Genomic DNA, 17,982 nt, shown 5'->3' on the forward strand with positions numbered 1-17,982 from the left:
TTTTTTATCAATATTTCATTTATTAATGTTTCATAATTAATTAAAGTGTGAGTAACAGGTACAAATGTAAGCATTTAGGTACTCAACGGGGAAGGATATTAGTATTAAAATTAGGCTTAAATGTAATTATGATTCCCCTATTTTGTTCAATCTGTGATTTTGGCCTCGCCATTTTAAAATTAAGACATTTGGTCTTTTTATTTTAAACTTACGTGATTTGTCCTTCCATTTCAAAATAGACATTTAGTCCTCCTATTTTAGAAAATTTGTAATTTTGGTCAAATTCTCAATTTTGTCTAGATTTTTTTTCTTTTCTTTTGGTTCAATTAAGCCCTAAACATAACATATTCATTTAAGGTATCATCAAGAAATGATTTAATTAATTACAAAATAAGAAATAAAATGTAGGCAATATTAAACATTAAATCAAAATTTTAGATTTTCTAAAATACGGGAACCAAAATTACGAATTTTTTAAAATAGGGAGACCGTATATTTGTATTTTGAAATAGGGGGACCAAAATTACGAATTGAGAAAACTAGAAAGACTAAAATTATATTGAAGCCTTAAAATTATTACTCATGTGGATATAGGTCCAGGTATAATGATTTTTCAAAGCACAAATATGAAAATATGTACTATAATACCATATTCATTGTCATCTCTATATGACCAACCGGTCACCAAAGCACAAGTTTACTATTATGTGGAGGAACAACCATAATTTAATAGAAAATTTTAAATATTTTATCTTTTTAATTAATACTTAAAATTATTTAATTGACAACGTATATAATAAAACTTTTGTTAGTCATTTTTAAATTAATTTTATTAATCAAAATAATTTTTGACATTTTAAAATTAAAATTTTCAAATTTTTATATTTTAATATCTTTATGTATTTTTGTTATCATTAAAATAAATTTATGTTGATAATTACATAATATTTTTACTATTATTAAATGAATCAATCAATTAAAATAAATTTAAAATTTTCAAAATAACTTTGTTTTAAATGAAATGTAAAATTTTAAAAAATAAAAACAACAAAAAGTTTTTACTTTATTTTATAACTCATATTCGGAGTTATAACTTATAATGTTAAAATAATTTTTAAATTAGAATAAAAAATCAACAAAGATAACGAAAGCCATAGTTTTTAGCGTCTGATTGGAGTTGATAGTGACGTGTGTGCCTAGACCTCTTTCAAAATACCAAAGGCATGCATCAAAACGCCCGTACGCTCCAAGTAGTTTTTACTATTATTCTGTATTCAACGGGTCAAGGCAGAACCAAATAAAGAAAAAAATATAAGAAAACAATTTCACGTGTGATTAATCAGACCAACAATTCAGAAATAATAATAATAATAAATCAGACCAACAGTTTGGTAGGTATTTAAAATGGACATTTTTGCTCATCATGATTTACCATTTACCAGAACACACGAATATCTTACACTACAAAGTACAAACACGTTACACCCCTAAATCTTTCTCTATCTACACGCCAAAAATTCAACTATATATATGGCTGAAGATGTTTGTCCAGTGCAACTTGAGGATAGGACCAGAGGCCAGAGCACTAAAGTTGGTCAAGTTCTTCAACTTGGGTAGAAGCCTCTTTTGCCTTTTGATAAAATACCCCTTTGGGGAAGATTGATTCAAAAGTCTAAGATATGGGGCAGATGTAGACAACTGAAAATCAAGTAAAAAAATTTCGCCGGCTTAGACTTTAATTTCATCATGTCAATCTAATTCTCATATATTTAATTTAATATTTTTCTTCTTCTCTTTGTTGTTCTCTCCACTCCTTCCATTCCATCATCTTCTACCCACACCAAAAATCCTAAATGAACCCAAGACAACTCCTCCTCCTCCTCCTCTTCTTCTTCTTTTCTCTCTTAGAGCCCACAATCACTTTCTCCTTAGACGAAAGATTCGAAGCCTGCGTGCCCAAGACATGTGGGAATGGGCAGAACATAAGCTACCCGTTTTACATCCAAGGCAAGCAAAAACCCTTTTGCGGGCAGCCAGGCTTCGAGCTAACGTGCGGTCACAACGGCTTCCCAATTCTGACTCTCATGTACACCCCATACACAATCCACCAAATTTTCTACCACAACAACTCCCTCCGACTCTCCAACCCCATCTTTTCACAACCAAACGCTTCTTCTTGTATTGGCCCCACTCAAAACCTCACGGTCGGAAGGTACATATTCCGACTGGCTCCAAACCAGAGGGATCTGTTCGTCCTATACGGCTGCGACCCAGCGGTGCTTCCCGAAAGGGTGCGGGAGCGGATGATCGGGTGTTCTGCGGCGGGGAACGAAACCACGTTGGTTGTCGGTTTGGATAAGGATGATCTGGATTTGGTTACGGCGCGGGAGAGTTGTAACGGCGGTGCGGTGAATGCGACGGTGGAAGATTTGAAAGGAGGGGTTCGAGAGGCGCTGTGGAGAGGGTTTATGTTGATTTGGAATGCGACTAGCTGCAGGGAGTGCGAGAACAGTGAAGGGAGGTGCGGCTTCGACCTCGACCCTCTCGTCTATGCTTTTCGGTGTTACTGTCCTGATAGGCCTCATGTTGTGAAATGTAATCCAGGTTAGTCTCTCTCTGGCTCTCACTTTCTCAACTCAATTTACCTCTATTTTTCTTACAATTTTATTTTGTGCTGAAAATAATGGCCAACCATCATTTTGCTAAAATATAGTAAATATCTAAATATTGTTAGGACATATTAATTTTGTCTTAAAATTTTAGTTTGACTATAAGCAATACAGGTTAGCTTCTCTCACTTTATCACTTTTATTTAATTAAATGATTGAATATATATGATTAATATGTTAAAGTTAAAATTTGATTGTTTAAGTAGTATTTGAGTTTGATTCACAAATAATTTTTTGACAGATTTTATTTACTTGTTTGATCGAACTTAAAATTAATCATAATTTTTTTCCTTAATGAACCTAAAAGATAAAGATAATTTTTTTTACCATTTTACTTCTTGCACTTTTGGACGTGTGTTATGTTTAGTGGTGAAAATAACGAGAATTACTAAGGTTATATTTGGAGTGACCTTCATTATGCGGTATTGCACATTCCCACACGAATCCAACCAATTTTACAAAAGACATCTTGAGATCCTTTTGGAAACCTGGTTTTGAGGACCCCAACGGGAACTCAAACAGGTATCAATCAAGTTGATTGGGTTTAGCGGAAAGGGTTATTAGACTTCCATAATATGATAAATTTGCTTTGAATTCTTATTTAGAAAATTATTCATATTTAGTATTCGACCCCATTGAAAGAGATGTTTGCACTAGTACCTGACCATATGTTAAACATTATTGCTTCTAAAAAAGGATACCTATCAAAACTAAAAAATAATAATTAAGAATTGATTTTTATTTCAGTCAAACTTGATTTTGTAAAAGTATAGATGTTTAATAAAATTAATTTTGTCTTAAAAATTTAGTTTGACCAGAAACCATAAAAGATTTCTTTTTTCTTTTTGGTTAAAAAATTTATACTAAAATACTTTAAAAACAAAGACATTCAAAAGTAAATTACATCTCTAAAATATTAATTTTACAAATCAATTTAATTTATAATCATTTTGTAAATGTTGATCCAAATACACCATTACTTATTGATAAAAAAATCACCATTACTTAAGTTTATTGGGTTGTTGAATTAGAATGGGGTTGAAGGTTCAGTTGTTTTCAATGCCGATTGGGTTAATTGCTTGCCATATTAATTGTATTGCGGATGCCTTTTCTAGAAAAATATTTGGTCTCCCTGGTTATAGGTTTTGTTAGATGTGGGTTTGGTTTGGTCCTCCCACTATTTGTTCTTTTCAATTTTCCTAGTTTTTTCCTATAAATAATACAAGGGTGTGAGGCAAGGGATTGATAGATTTTCCGGTGCCAGCCTAATTGGGATCGGTGGATCTATTTTGATGCCTGGCATACTCTATCTTCTTTTTTTTTTAAAATGCCGATTGAGTTACTCATTGCTGAATTCGAATGGGTTTGATAGTTCAGTTACTTTCAATGGCAATTCATTATGACTTAGATTCTCTCGCCAGATAAGAGTAAAGCATACACTCATACGAACATGTCAGCTTGTATATTTTATATTTTAGAAAACTATTCAAAAATTATAATACATCTTAAAATTCTCAAAAAGGTTCATAACATATTCAGCTAGTTAGTTCGACTGGCCAGGTTATCATTCACTCCGAAAATTAGCTGTTATGCTGAGTCACGCTGATTTCATAACATTTTCGTTCTAACAACCATCCAGTAATATCAACAATTTCCTATAACTATAACTTTAAGACATACCTTTTCTGAAAAATAATTCAAACGAAACATGCATTGGATAGTTGTATGGTAGGACAATTTATGTGGTTCAAGTTTCAGAATTGAGCTTTTTAAGTTTTCAGCTTTTCTAGTAAGTGGAAAATAAAGAAGAGTAGGACTTCTCCTTTTGTGATGGTCGGTGTGTGGCCATTTAGGAACGGTGGTTAAGCCCAAGCTTTTCTTTTGGATCTATTTTGTCTGCTTTGCAAAGAAAGGTATCTAGAGGCCCACCACATATATAAAAGAATGAGTTGTGTGAAATAGGATGTACACAAGTTAGGTCGAGTTTGTCTTCAAATAATTTTTTTAGCCAAACTTTTCAAAAATCATTTCATTTGAAGAGCTTAGATTGAATTTGACTTGAACATTCCGAAAATTCGATCCAATGTGTTTAGGTTGAATTCACATGTTATCAAAACCTATAAACACTCCAATTTTGTATCTTTGAGAAAAAAACTGGTATAAAATAATACTACAAGTAAAGTGTACCAGTACTTTTGGATTTTAATGAGTTAAGATTATAATATATTTTAGGTTTTATTTTTAATTTATCTGTGATTCGGATTTATTTTTTGTTCACATTTAAATATTCTCATAGTTTCTTAATTATTAAAATTAAGTTTTTTTTGCTTCAAATTTGATGAATAATTAATATGCAACAAAGGTGTAACATATAATTGGTTTTTTTATTGGAAACTCTTTTACCAATAAAATTTTTGTACTTGTGACGGTGTTTTTCCCTTAAAAAAATAAGTTTTTTTTGCTCAAATTGATGAATAATAATATGCACAAAGTGTACATATATGTTTTTTTATGTGAAACATCTTTACCGATGAAAATTTTGTACGTGTAGACGGTGTTTATGCCTATATAAATAATGTTTTTTTTTTTCATAATTCCTTACTTCAAAAGAAAATAGGACAAAATAAATTAAAAGCTTAAAGTCCAAGTCCAAGATTTGGATCGATACATAAAATCAAAAGATGGGAGAAAAACAAAAATATGTATTAGATTCTTACCCCTTTTTGGCCCTCCTTCTCCTACTTTCTATTCTCCATACAAGAACACTCCAGATTACTTTTTCCCCAAAACCAGTTCCATGAATTGGGATTTACTGTAATTGTTCTAGGAACTCTCCATCAGGAATTTATTGGAGAAGGAAAAATCATTAAGAGGAAGATCAGCCAATAATTTTTTGAGATGAGGTGTTGTTCGTTAAAGATAAAAGACTTGGATAGACACTTCCAAACAATGAATCAGAGATTTTATCTTCTCAATGGTCTAATGATCCTAGTCTAAAGAATACTTATGCGGCTTCATTACCAGAAGAAACACAACCAGAGTTAAACAAAATGGTAGCAGCTACTCAGATGGATTTTTCTACAATGTCCATGGGACAAATCCATCAATTCACTCTAGAGGTCGTTGACAAACTATGTAGGCAACACCGGTATTTCTCTGATATTAAGAACAGAAAAGCCAAGTATAGCAAAGCATGCAAAAAGTCTTTCTTGGAGATTAAATGTAAAGAGAAAGCTTGTCACTGCTCACTAAAGAAAAAGAAAGCCCTACCAACTAACACTAAGAGGAAGAAGATGCCATTAAAGTTTTTCAGAAAAAACCAGAGGAAAGAAAGGCTAGGGGACAAAGATGTTTTATCTGCAATCAGTCAAGACACTTTGCAAATGCAAAGAATTGTCCCAAGAAATTAGAAAAGGTCGTCAAGCTAATTTCTCATCTTCAGATTGGTGAATATGATGATATAGAATCTCTGTATTCAGAACAGAGCGATCTAAATGAAGAAACTGAGTTGGCCATAAATCAAATAGATTCTTCTGATGAAGTGTCTTCAACTTCTCCTATCCCCATCTTCTCTATCCAAGAAGAGCCGTCTATAAGGCCTGCAATTCCTCAACCCTGCGTTGAGATTCAAGTGCTAGCAAACAAGTTCGAAAAACCTATCAAAGTCATCACTTTCATAGACACTGGAGCCCAACAGACTATGATGGATCCGTATATTCTTCCCCAAGAATACTGGAAAAAAGAAGTGGATTACTTTGTAGCAGCTGATGGGAAAATCTTCAGGACCGATCTAGTTACTCATGCTCCAATAGGCATCAAGTTTTTCCCTGATTGTATCATTTGGACCAAGGTCATTGGAAGTAAACTGCCCGACAGAGATCTCCTCATAGGAATGGATGTCTATACTACTGCCAGTAAACTTCAATTACATTCTACAGGGATCAAATTTAAAAGAAATTTCAAGCCTTTTTAAGAAATGATTAGGCTTTTTTTCTTTAGCAAAAGTCCCACCAGAAGTTGGAGAATTTAAACAAGAAATTTCTTCTTTATGTGCAGATGGTCATGAAGATTTCAAACATCTATATCCTTTATGGAAAAATAAAGAATACTTTGTTGATCTGTCATTTTGATTAAATGAAGATATCAGCCCAACAAAGGCAACGCATCCTGGAATGTCACCTTCAGATTTACAAGCAACTAAACAAGAATGCCAAGATTTGCTAAGGCTAGGTCTAATTGAACCAACCCAATACATTTGGGCTTGTCAAGCTTTCTATGTGGATAAAAGAGCTTAAAAACTGAGAGGAGAGAAAAGGTTGGTTATCGATTATAAATGTCTTAATCATTTTCTCAAAGATGATAAGTTTCCAATCCCGAAGGCTTCTTCACTCCCAACCTTGATCAGAGAATCAAACTTATTTTCAAAGTTTGATTTAAAATTAGGTTTTTGGCAACTTGGCTTAAAACTAGAAGATCAGTATAAAACAGAAGATCAGTATAAAACAGTCTTTTGTGTTCCGAATGCTCAGTACCAATGGACAGTCCTTCCTTTTGGTTTAAAGGTATCACCCTTTCTCTTCCAGAAAGCCATGACTAGATTTTTTAGCCTATTTTGGAAAACATCATTGTTTACATAGATGATATCCTTTTCTGTTCAAAAGACATTGTCTCTCATAAAAACTTATTGAATCAATTCTTTGAGATAGCCAATCAGTATGGCATCATGCTCTCAGAAAAAAAAAATCCAACTAGCTCAATCTCAAATTGATTTCTTAGGGATGCATTTTTCTCGAGGAACCTATCAACCTCAGCCTCACATAGCTCAAGAGCTGTTAAATTTTCCTGATGAATTTCTCACAGTCAAACAAATTCAAAAATTCTTGGGAATTGTAAATTATATCAGGGATTTTATCCCAGAGCAACCCAATATACGAGCTCATTGTCAAAACTCCTGAAGAAAAATTCTTTTCCATGGTCAGAGGAGCAAACAATAGCAGTTAAGTGAAACAGGTCAAAGGATATTGCAGGTTGATGCGAGTGACCATTATTGATGAGCTATTATGATAGAACAAGAAGGAAAGTGGAATTACTATTGTTGTCATGCTAGCGGACAATTTAAAGACGCTGAGAAGCACTATCATACTACATTCAAAGAGGCATTGGTAGTAAAAAATGAAATCAAGAAAATTGATTTTCATCTAAGAGGACATCAGTTTCAAGTACACATGAATAATTCTTCTTTTCCAAAAATTTTTGAATTCAAAAACAAGATGCCTCCAGATCCTCAAATTTTAAGGATTAAAGATTGGTTCTCCAGATATGATTTTCTATTAAACACAAAAAAGGAAAGAATAATTTGATTCCTGATTTTTTATCCAATCCGAGCAAGACTATCAAGGTGATAACTTCTACTCACTCCTTCTCTTTGATATTCATGGTAAAACCCTTAGCTGAAACAACCAAAACCATTAGGGATTTCCCTCCAGGGTTGGTTATCCATACTCTAGTAGAAATTCTTCAATATGCTAAGTCACTTCCATTTCCTTCACGAAACCATGAGATTCAAATATACTCCTGCACAAATATTTGACCCTGAGATACCCTTTGGAGCCATATTTGAACTTTTTTGTGAGATTGGATGGGATTTGTGTGAACTAACCATATGGGCTATTTGGTGTAATATAGTTCAGTATTCTATTCCCATCGCCTTAAAGCTCCTGATGATATACCATATCTTGACAAATCCATATAAAGATGAATATTTTTTATGGACAATGTTAGAATGGTTTTCTCCTCTAGCTTGGTGGCATATGAAGCTAAAACAGATTCTAGACACTGATAGAAAAAGAGAAATCACAGAAGATCACATGAAATATTTGGTTTTTATTGTGATTATTCGCCATCCTTATGTTATGGAACAAGGATAACTTTGGTCTAGAAATGAAGCTCAGATTTAGGAAACGTTTGAAGTTTATCCTTTAGATGTAAGTTATAGGATCCAGTTGGCAAGACACCTCTGTGAGATTAATAATTATTCATGCAAACCTCTGAACCTAGACCTACCAAGTTCATCCCAATGGCCAATTGATTGTTATCCTTCTGACAGAATAATACTTCAAAATGATGATGACAGTTAAATTCGCCCAGATATTTATGTTTCAGATCCTGCGTTCCAAAAGGTGGAAGATCTAGTGGATGACAATCTCGCTTTAGAACAAGACTTGGAGGACTACAATGCCCAATTGATGGAAGAGTTATTACACAAAGATGATAAGACTTCCATACACTAGATGATAATAAGGATAATAAGGATATTGGATAAGACTTCCATACACTAGATGATAATAAGGATAATAAGGATATTGCATTTTGTGTAATAACTCTTCCATTAATTGGGCATTGTAGTCCTCCAAGTATTGTTCTAAAGCGAGATTGTCATCCACTAGATCTTCCACCTTTTGGAACGCAGGATTTGAAACATAAATATCTGTGCGAATTTGACTGTCATCATCATTTTGAAGTATTATTCTGTCAGTAGGATAACAATCCATTGGCCTTTGGGATGAACTTGGTAGGTCTAGGTTCAGAGGTTTGCATGAATAATTATTAATCTCACAGAGGTGTCTTTTCAATTGGATCCTATAACTTACATCTAAAGGATAAACTTCAAACATTTCCTAAATCTGAGCTTCATTTCTAGACCAAAGTTGTCCTTGTTCCATAACATAAGGACGACGAATAATCACAATAGAAACCAGATATTTCATGTGATCTTCTGTGATTCCTCTTTGCCTTTTAGTGTCTAGAATCTGTTTTACCTTCATATGCCACCAAGCTAGAGGAGAAAGCCATTCTAACATTGTCCATAAAAAATATTCATCTTTATATGGATTTGTCAAGATATGGTATGCCATCAGGGGCTTTAAGGCGATGGGAATAGAATATTGAACTGTATTACACCAAATAGCCCATATGGTTGGTTCACACAAATCTCATCCAATCTCACAAAAAAGTTCAAATATGGCTCCAAAGGGTATCTCAGGGTCAAATATTTGTGCAAGAGTATATTTGAATCTCATGGTTTCGTGAACGAAATGGAAGTGACTTGGCATATTGAAGAATTTCTGTTGGATTATGGATAACCAACCCTGGAGGGAAATCCCTAATGGTTTTGGTTGTTTCAGCTAAGGGTTTTACCATGAATATCAAAGGGAAGGAGTGAGTAGAAGTTATCACCTTGATAGTCTTGCTCGGATTGGATAAAAAATCATGAATCAAATTATTCTTTCCTTTTTTGTGTTTAACAGAAAATCATATCTGGAGAACCAATCTTTAACCCTTAAAATTTGAGGATCTTGAGGCATCTTGTTTTTGAATTCCAAAATTTTTGGAACAGAAGAATTATCCATGTTTACCTGAAACTGATGTCCTCTTAGATGAAAATCAATTTTCTTGATTCCATTTTTTACTGCCAATGCCTCTTTGAATGTAGTATGATAGTGCTTCTCAACGTCTTTAAATTGCCCGCTAGCATGACAACAATAGTAATTCCTCTTTCCCTCTTGTTCTATCATAATAGCTCCCCAATAATGGTCACTCACATCAACCTGCAATATCCTTTGACCTGTTCCAGGAATTATCAAGGCTGGAGGATTTTGAGTAATCTTCTTGAGCTCCTTAACTACTATTGTTTTTCTCCTCTGACCATGGAAAAGAATTTTTCTTCAGGAGTTTTGACAATGAGCTCGTATATTGGGTTGCTCTCGGATAAAATCCCTGATATAATTTACAATTCCCAAGAATTGTTGAATTTGTTTGACTGTGAGAAATTCATCAGGAAAATTTAACAGCTCTTGAGCTATGTGAGGCCGAGGTTGATAGATTCCTCGAGAAAAATGCACCCCTAAGAAATCAATTTGAGATTGAGCTAGTTGGATCTTTTTTTTTGAGAGCATGATGGCATGCTGATTGGCTATCTCAAAGAATTGATTCAATAAGTTTTTATGAGAGACAATGTCTTTTGAACAGAAAAGGATATCATCTATGTAAACAAGGATGCTTTCCAAGATAGGCTAAGAAATCTTAGTCATGGCTTTCTGGAAGAGAGAGGGTGATACCTTTAAACCAAAAGGAAGAACTGTCCATTGGTACTAAGCATTCGGAATACAAAAGACTGTTTTATACCGATCTTCTAGTCTTAAGCCAAGTTGCCAAAAACCTAATTTTAAATCAAACTTTTAAAATAAGTTTGATTCTCTGATCAAGGTTGGGAGTGAAGAAGCCTTCGGGATTGGAAACTTATCATCTTTGAGAAAATGATTAAGAGACTTATAATCAATAACCAACCTTTTCTCTCCTCTCAGTTTTTCAGCTCTTTTATCCACATAGAAAGCTTGACAAGCCCAAATGTATTAGGTTGGCTCAATCAGACCTTGCCTTAGCAAATCTTGGCATTCTTGTTTGGCTGCTTGTAAATTTGAAGGTGACATTCTAGGATGCGTTGCCTTTGTTGGGTTGATATCTTCATTTAATTTGAATGACAGATCAACAAAGTATTCTTTATTTTTCCATAAAGGATATAGATGTTTGAAATCTTCATGACTATCTGCACATAAAAAAAGAATTTTCTTGTTTAAATTCTCCAACTTCTGGTGGTGCTTTTGCTAAAGAAAAAAAGCCTCATCATTTCTAAAAAGGCTTGAAATTTCTTTTGAATTTGATCCCTGTAGAATGTAATTGAAGTTTACTGGCAGTAGTATAGACATACATTCCTATGAGGAGATCTCTATCGGGCAGTTTACTTCCAATGACCTTGGTCCAAATGATACAATCAGGGAAAAACTTGATGCCTATTGGAGCATGAGTAACTAGATCGGTCCTGAAGATTTTCCCATCAGCTGCTACAAAGTAAGCCACTTCTTTTTTCCAGTATTCTTTGGGAAGAATATTCGGATCCATCATAGTCTTTTGGGCTCCAGTGTCTATGAAATTGATGACTTTGATAAGTTTTTCGAACTTGTTTGCTAGCACTTGAATCTCAACGCAGGGTTGAGGAATTGCAGGCCTTATAAACCGCTCTTCTTGGTTAGGGAAGATGGGGATAGGAGAAGTTGAAGACACTTCATCAGAAAAATTTGTTTGATTTAAGGCAAACTCAGTTTCTAAATATAGAGATTCTATATCATCATATTCACCAATGTGAAGATGAGAAATTAGCTTGACGACCTTTTCTAATTTCTTGGGACAATTCTTTGCATTTGCAGAGTGTCTTGACTGATTGCAGATAAAACATCTTTGTCCCCTAGCCTTTCTTTCCTCTAGCTTTTTCTGAAAAAATTTAATGGCATCTTCTTCCTCGTAGCATCACTTGGTAAGGCTTTCTTTTTCTTTAGTGAGCATTGACAAGCTTTCTGTTTACATTTAATCTCCAAGAAAGGCTTTTTGCATGCTTTGCTATACTTGGCTTTTCTGTTCATAATATCAGAGAAATACTGGTGTTGTCTAACATAGTTTGTCAACGACCTCTAGAGTGAATTGATGAATTTGTCCCATGGACATTGTAGAAAAATCCATCTGAGCAGCTGCTACCATCTTGTTTAACTCTGGTTGTATTTCTTATGGTAATGAAGCCACATAAGTATTCTTTAGACTAGGACCATTAGACCATTGAGAAGAGAAAATCTCTTATTCATTCTTTGGAAGTTTCTATCCAAGTATCTTTAACGAATAACACCTCATCTCAAAAGATTATTGGCTGATCTTCCTCTCAATGATTTTTCCTTCTCCAATAAATTCCTGATGGAGAGTTCCTAGAACAGCTGCAGTAGATCCCAATTCATGGAATTGGTTTTGGCGAACAGCCACTAGATTGTGATACCATTCCTTTAGAATTCCCGTCATTCGACAATAAAATTATTCAATTACTTTGTAGGGATCTGCATCCTTCATGAATTTTGTATCGAGCCATGCTCCCATCTCAACGAGTTTTTTCCTCCATTCTCTTGGGGGAGTTTCATCAAGAGTAAACCAAGGTCTTGCATTTGGTTTGAAAGATGAACTTCTTGAGACCAATGGGTCTTTTTCTATGGGAGAGCCATAGAATGGTTCTTTTGTGGAACGAGTCATCAAAATGTTTGAGATGTTCATATACCCAGCTTCTTCATCTTCATCAGAATAAGACTTTTTGCTTTTGTCGAATATTCCTCAGTTTGCTCTTTAAATTCATTGGATTTTGCTATAGAATCTTCTGATTCGGTCAAAGTTTCCTCAAATTCTTCTGAATTTTCTGGTTGAACTCCTGATTTTTCTCTAATTGATAATTGGGAATAAGGATCTTAAGAGTCTTGAAAGTCATGGGGATCTTTTCTTTGAGTTCCTGATTTTGTGGGAGATTCAGCTGACTCTTGGGAAGAGATATTTAATTTTTTGGGTTCCTTTTTTGGTTCTGGTTTTTTCTTACAAGCAGAAGCTGTAGGTAAAGACCATGATGAACTAGCTTTGGGGAAAAAGTAATATGGAGGGTTCTGGAATGTAGAATAGAAAGTAGGAGAAGGAGGGGCCAAAAAGGGGTCAGGATCTATTACAGATTTTTGTTTTTCTCTCATCTTTGATTCTATGTATCGATCCAAATCTTGGACTTGGGCTTTAAGCCTCCTTATTTCTCTTTCTTTGGCATCTAAAATTGCACCAAAAGTAGTATTTTTCCATTCGTCTTCAAGACGAGTAATCTCTTTGGAAAGTTGATGATATTGCTTTTCCGTCCTTTCTGACAGATATTGGAACTTTTCATCACCTGTGCTTACTTGGGTATAGATCTTGTCAATATTCTCATCTATCCTTTTCAAAAGATGATTTTGGGCTCTAGGATTGTTAGTCTGCCAGTTTAAGACTTCTTTAGCTTGGCTAGGAGATTTAAGCTTCCCTTCTGGTCTTACCTCTGTAGGAAATTATGTGGGGCTTAGTTGAAACCTTTGTTACTGGGTCTGTCTTTCTATCAAGAGATGGAAACTCTTGTTCATAGGATGTGGAAGAAAACATCATACAAGGTATATGTGCCTCAGGGATATTCAAAGAGAGATGATTTAATCCAAGAATTACAACCATTCTTTTCTTTTTCTAGAAAGGATGTTCTGGATATTTCTTTTTTATTCTCGTCCATGGTCCATTTTTTGGGTCACTTCTTCTTTGTGGTGGTGGTGGAGGTTTAAAAGGCCTGAGTTCTGGCTTCCTGAACCCTTCATCCTCATCATCTGTCTCGTCGTCTGTGTCCATGTTTATTGCAGGAACAGTCCGAATCACACATTTCAGGAGCAATATCCCAAATAAAGTGTCCATCCACTTTATCTGTATGTATCACCCGTCCATTTGCTTTGACTACAAATATCGGCATCTTATTGTCTTCTTTAACTTTAGGCTTTATCATTAAAGACTGAAAAACCTCAGGAGAGTTGCTAGTACTGGCTCCATCTAAACCCTTGAAGGTTGTGGTTACGATCCTATCTATAGATCTTCTCAAAGTGGCCTGAGAGGTACTAAGAGGTTTAGTATTCTCTCTAAGCTTCTCATAACTGGTCTGCCATTGAAGAGGGATCAGCCTTCTTCGTCAAATTTGTGCGTCTCTTCTCTTCTATCTTTGCGATTGCTTCCTCTGAAAGTGCTGCATCCAAGCCTTGATGAACGAGCAATGCATTCATCTTCACCCGCCATAGGCTGAAATCATCTATTCCACCAATGAATTTTTCGATCTCCATTCTTGCGAGAGCCATGGTTTTGTTCCTTCTTTCCCTTAGGATCTCAATTCAGCTCTGATACCACTTGTTATGAATGAAGAAGATGAATTTGTTGTGAAAAGAAAATAATTGGGAACAAAATGGAGCTATGTATTCTTTTATTAATAGGAAAACAAAACTTATGTACATGTGATAGCATGCCTTAGAATAACAAAAAAATAATTACTTAAGCCTGTCAGCTAACCCCCCTAACTAACCAACTAATATTAGACCAAATAACAGTTGTCACCATAAGATAGAAGTCAACTTTTGGAGATAAATGATACCAATCTTTCCTTTTAAATTTATTGGAGAGTGGCTGCTTTTTGTAGAATGCTACAATTCCAGTTCTTGCGTATATAACAATCACTATCTGAGAGCACATGTTAAGTGAGGTTGTGAAGAATTAGACTTATCTTTGAATGAATGTGCCTAATTTAAGTTACTAATCTGCTATTTTAGCAAGCTTGCTCCTTGGGTGTCTTTCTTATCATCTCAAATAAAGCTATGACTTGTTTATTAACTATTCGACACTCAGAAATAGTACACCGCATTTTTTTTTCTTGTATAATTTTGTCATCATACTTATATTTCTTTATTGCTCAATCTGATTCTAATATTTCTTCAAACTCCTGCTGCAGGGACAAAGTGGCTGAGTAAGGCAGCAAAAATAGTTATAGGTAATAATATACCTTGTACACGATGTTTATATTTAGCGTGTGCCTTGAAATTTATCGTCTTGTACAATATATTTCATTAGCTTGAAAAACCAAGCATTTAATGATTTTTTCCTTCTAAACCCCTGATTTAGGGATTCTTTCTCTTAAAAGTATGACAATTGAAAACGCCTTTAAATATTCATTTGATTCTATCAATGCAATATGGATATTTTCCCGAGTCATGCACTTTAATAGGAAAGAGCATATGCTTTAAAAGTATAGCATCTTCAAATCTATATTTGCATATGTGAAATGTTTTCATATAATCTTCTATTAATATTTCCTTTTGGCCTCCTCCCATAGGTTTAAGTGTTGTAATCCTATGCATCTTGATGATTGGGTTGCTCCTACATTGCAAAAGAAAACACAGTTCCTCAAGTGGTCAATTCCAAACAAGAAATACTTATTCTACTCCCTCTTCTCCGAATGCAGAAGTCGAAAGTGGCAGTGTGTACTTTGGAGTTCCTCTCTTCTCCTACAAGGAGCTTGCAGAAGCAACAAACCGTTTTGACCTTAGTAAACAAATTGGAGATGGAGGCTTTGGGACTGTCTACTATGGTAAGCACTGAAACACCCCCCAGTTAAATTTTAATTGATGCATTAAATTAGTCCTCCATCCTGTTGTATAATTTATGCTTAGATATTTAAAACCCAGGAAAACTCAAAGATGGAAGGGAAGTTGCAGTCAAGCACTTGTATAATCATAATTACAGACGAGTAGAACAGTTCATGAATGAAATTCAGATCCTCACACGTTTGCGCCACAGAAATCTTGTGTCACTCTATGGCTGCACTTCACGTCAGAGCCGTGAACTACTGCTTGTGTATGAATACATTCCAAATGGCACAGTTGCCAGCCATCTCCATGGGGAATTGGCAAAGCCTGGCTTACTAACGTGGTCCTTACGAATGAAAATTGCCGTAGAGACAGCTAGTGCATTGGCTTATCTTCATGCTTCTAAAATCATTCACCGTGATATCAAAACTAACAACATTCTCCTTGACAACAGTTTCTATGTTAAAGTTGCAGATTTTGGCCTTTCAAGACTATTCCCCAATGACATGACTCATGTCTCCACAGCACCACAAGGGACCCCGGGTTATGTTGACCCGGAATATCACCAATGCTACCAGCTAACTAGCAAGAGTGATGTGTATAGCTTTGGAGTTGTGCTCATTGAGCTAATATCATCTATGCCAGCTGTTGACATGAACAGGCATAAGGATGAAATTAACTTGTCTAATCTAGCCATAAAGAAGATCCAAGAAAGGGCATTGAGTGAACTGGTTGACCCTTATCTGGGTTTTGATTCAGACACAGAGGTGAAGAGGATGATAATTGAGGCGACAGAGTTGGCCTTTCAATGTTTGCAACAGGACAGGGAATTGAGACCTTCCATGGATGAAGTCCTTGAGGTATTGAAGAGAATTGAAAGTGGGAAGGATGAGCTAAAGCATCTAGAAGAAGCAGTTCATGGTTCTGGGGTTTCACATAATAATAATGTAACAACCTCAACAGAATTGGATGAAGCTGGATTGTTGAAGAATAGGAAGCCACCTTCTTCACCAATATCCGTTCCTGATAGTCGGGAAAGTAAATCCACTACGCCTAATGCCAGTTCTTAATCACTTGGCTTATTATCAGTTAGTGATACATAATCCATTCTTGCCTAACAAGCTTTCAGCACTCATTGTTAGTTGAAAATGAGTGAATCTAAGCTTCATTTATCTTGTCATCCACTTGTATAGTTATAGGATGATTATATTAAGCGGAATATCATAGTCAAGTTAGGAGTTGAGAGAATATAAATTTGAATATTCAGAATAAAAGAAAATATAATTGTTGATTCCAGAAAATGTGCTGCCCCTTTTAAGCTGTAAAGCATGCACAATTTTTAGGTGTTGGAGTGTCACACAACCCACTCCAACAATGACACTTCCTTAAAAATTCAATTAAAAATTATTTTTTACTGTGATGGATATACTTATATTAAGTAGACACGTAAGTGATTGGATATTCAACGACCCCTAGCTAGTATTATAAAAAAATCACATTTCTAGTATTATAAAAAAATCACATTTTTAAACATTTAGAGCAATATGCTTCAAGTGTAAAATAAAATATTTTAAATAAAATTTAAATATGTTTTAAATTTTTGTAGAATTGATCAATTTTGACTTTTGTATCTATAATTTAGAATCTTCGAGTTTAGTATTTTAATTTCTAAAACACAATAAAAGTAATTTATAGTACTAACTTTATAAGTCCGATTGCTTATGTATCTAATGATGATTGCGTTATGTGACATGTATAAATCACTTGACAAATTGTATAACAAATGATAGATGTGAAATAATCACATTACATCTACATGATTAACACATGACAAATATTACATATATCTCATAATTTTCTATCTCTAGATAATTTCCAACTTTTGAATTGTCTTCATAAAATTTAAAATTTATTTTGTCTCCATAAAATTGAAATTTCAATTTTAGTTCTGAATTATTTTTTACCTTGTTTTAGTCATTTTTTAAATGTTTAATCTCGTCTTCATCTACTTCCTCTTTTACGTCACTAACAACATCACACAGTCTCATTCAAACTACTATTAGGAACTAGGACCATCGAAACCTCCAAGCCACGCTATCTAACAGCCTTCAAGCACTACCAGTGTTCCAGGAACAACCACTACATAAATCATGTATTTATTAGGTTTAATTTTTTATTTGTTAATATGTGACCACAGGTTATTCAGTTATTCTACTCCAGGATGGTTGTATCGCGAAGGTTGTAAATATGTTCTTACAAAAAGCATGATA

General features: G+C 34.4%; 1 protein-coding gene across 2 annotated transcripts; it reads left to right on the forward strand.

Moving 5' to 3' along the window:
• Positions 1-1,357: 1,357 nt before the first annotated feature.
• LOC100808963 (LEAF RUST 10 DISEASE-RESISTANCE LOCUS RECEPTOR-LIKE PROTEIN KINASE-like 1.2) lies at positions 1,358-17,013 on the forward strand. Of its 2 annotated transcripts, none has more exons than XM_006604021.4 (4): positions 1,358-2,604; positions 15,079-15,117; positions 15,460-15,714; positions 15,812-17,013. In XM_006604021.4, exons 1-4 carry the CDS (start codon positions 1,854-1,856, stop codon positions 16,780-16,782), a joined length of 2,016 nt encoding a protein of 671 aa, XP_006604084.1. In that variant the 5' UTR covers positions 1,358-1,853; the 3' UTR covers positions 16,783-17,013. The 2 variants fall into 2 exon arrangements, with proteins under 2 accessions (XP_006604084.1, XP_006604085.1); XM_006604022.4 differs by having other exon boundaries at positions 15,589-15,714.
• The last annotated feature ends 969 nt before the right edge of the window (positions 17,014-17,982 follow it).

The sequence above is a fragment of the Glycine max genome, chromosome 19 (genome assembly GCF_000004515.6).
Source record: "Glycine max cultivar Williams 82 chromosome 19, Glycine_max_v4.0, whole genome shotgun sequence".
Taxonomy (NCBI): Eukaryota; Viridiplantae; Streptophyta; class Magnoliopsida; order Fabales; family Fabaceae; genus Glycine; species Glycine max.

What these genes read in the sequence shown, in the direction of transcription:
- LOC100808963 (XM_006604021.4), top strand. Translation starts at nt 1,854, where the DNA reads ATGAACCCAAGACAACTCCTCCTCCTCCTCCTCTTCTTCTTCTTTTCT. An exon ending in TGTTGTGAAATGTAATCCAG is followed by an intron (nt 2,605 to 15,078) that starts GTTAGTCTCTCT and finishes CTCCTGCTGCAG; the next exon opens with GGACAAAGTGGCTGAGTAAG. An exon ending in CTTTGGGACTGTCTACTATG is followed by an intron (nt 15,715 to 15,811) that starts GTAAGCACTGAA and finishes TTTAAAACCCAG; the next exon opens with GAAAACTCAAAGATGGAAGG.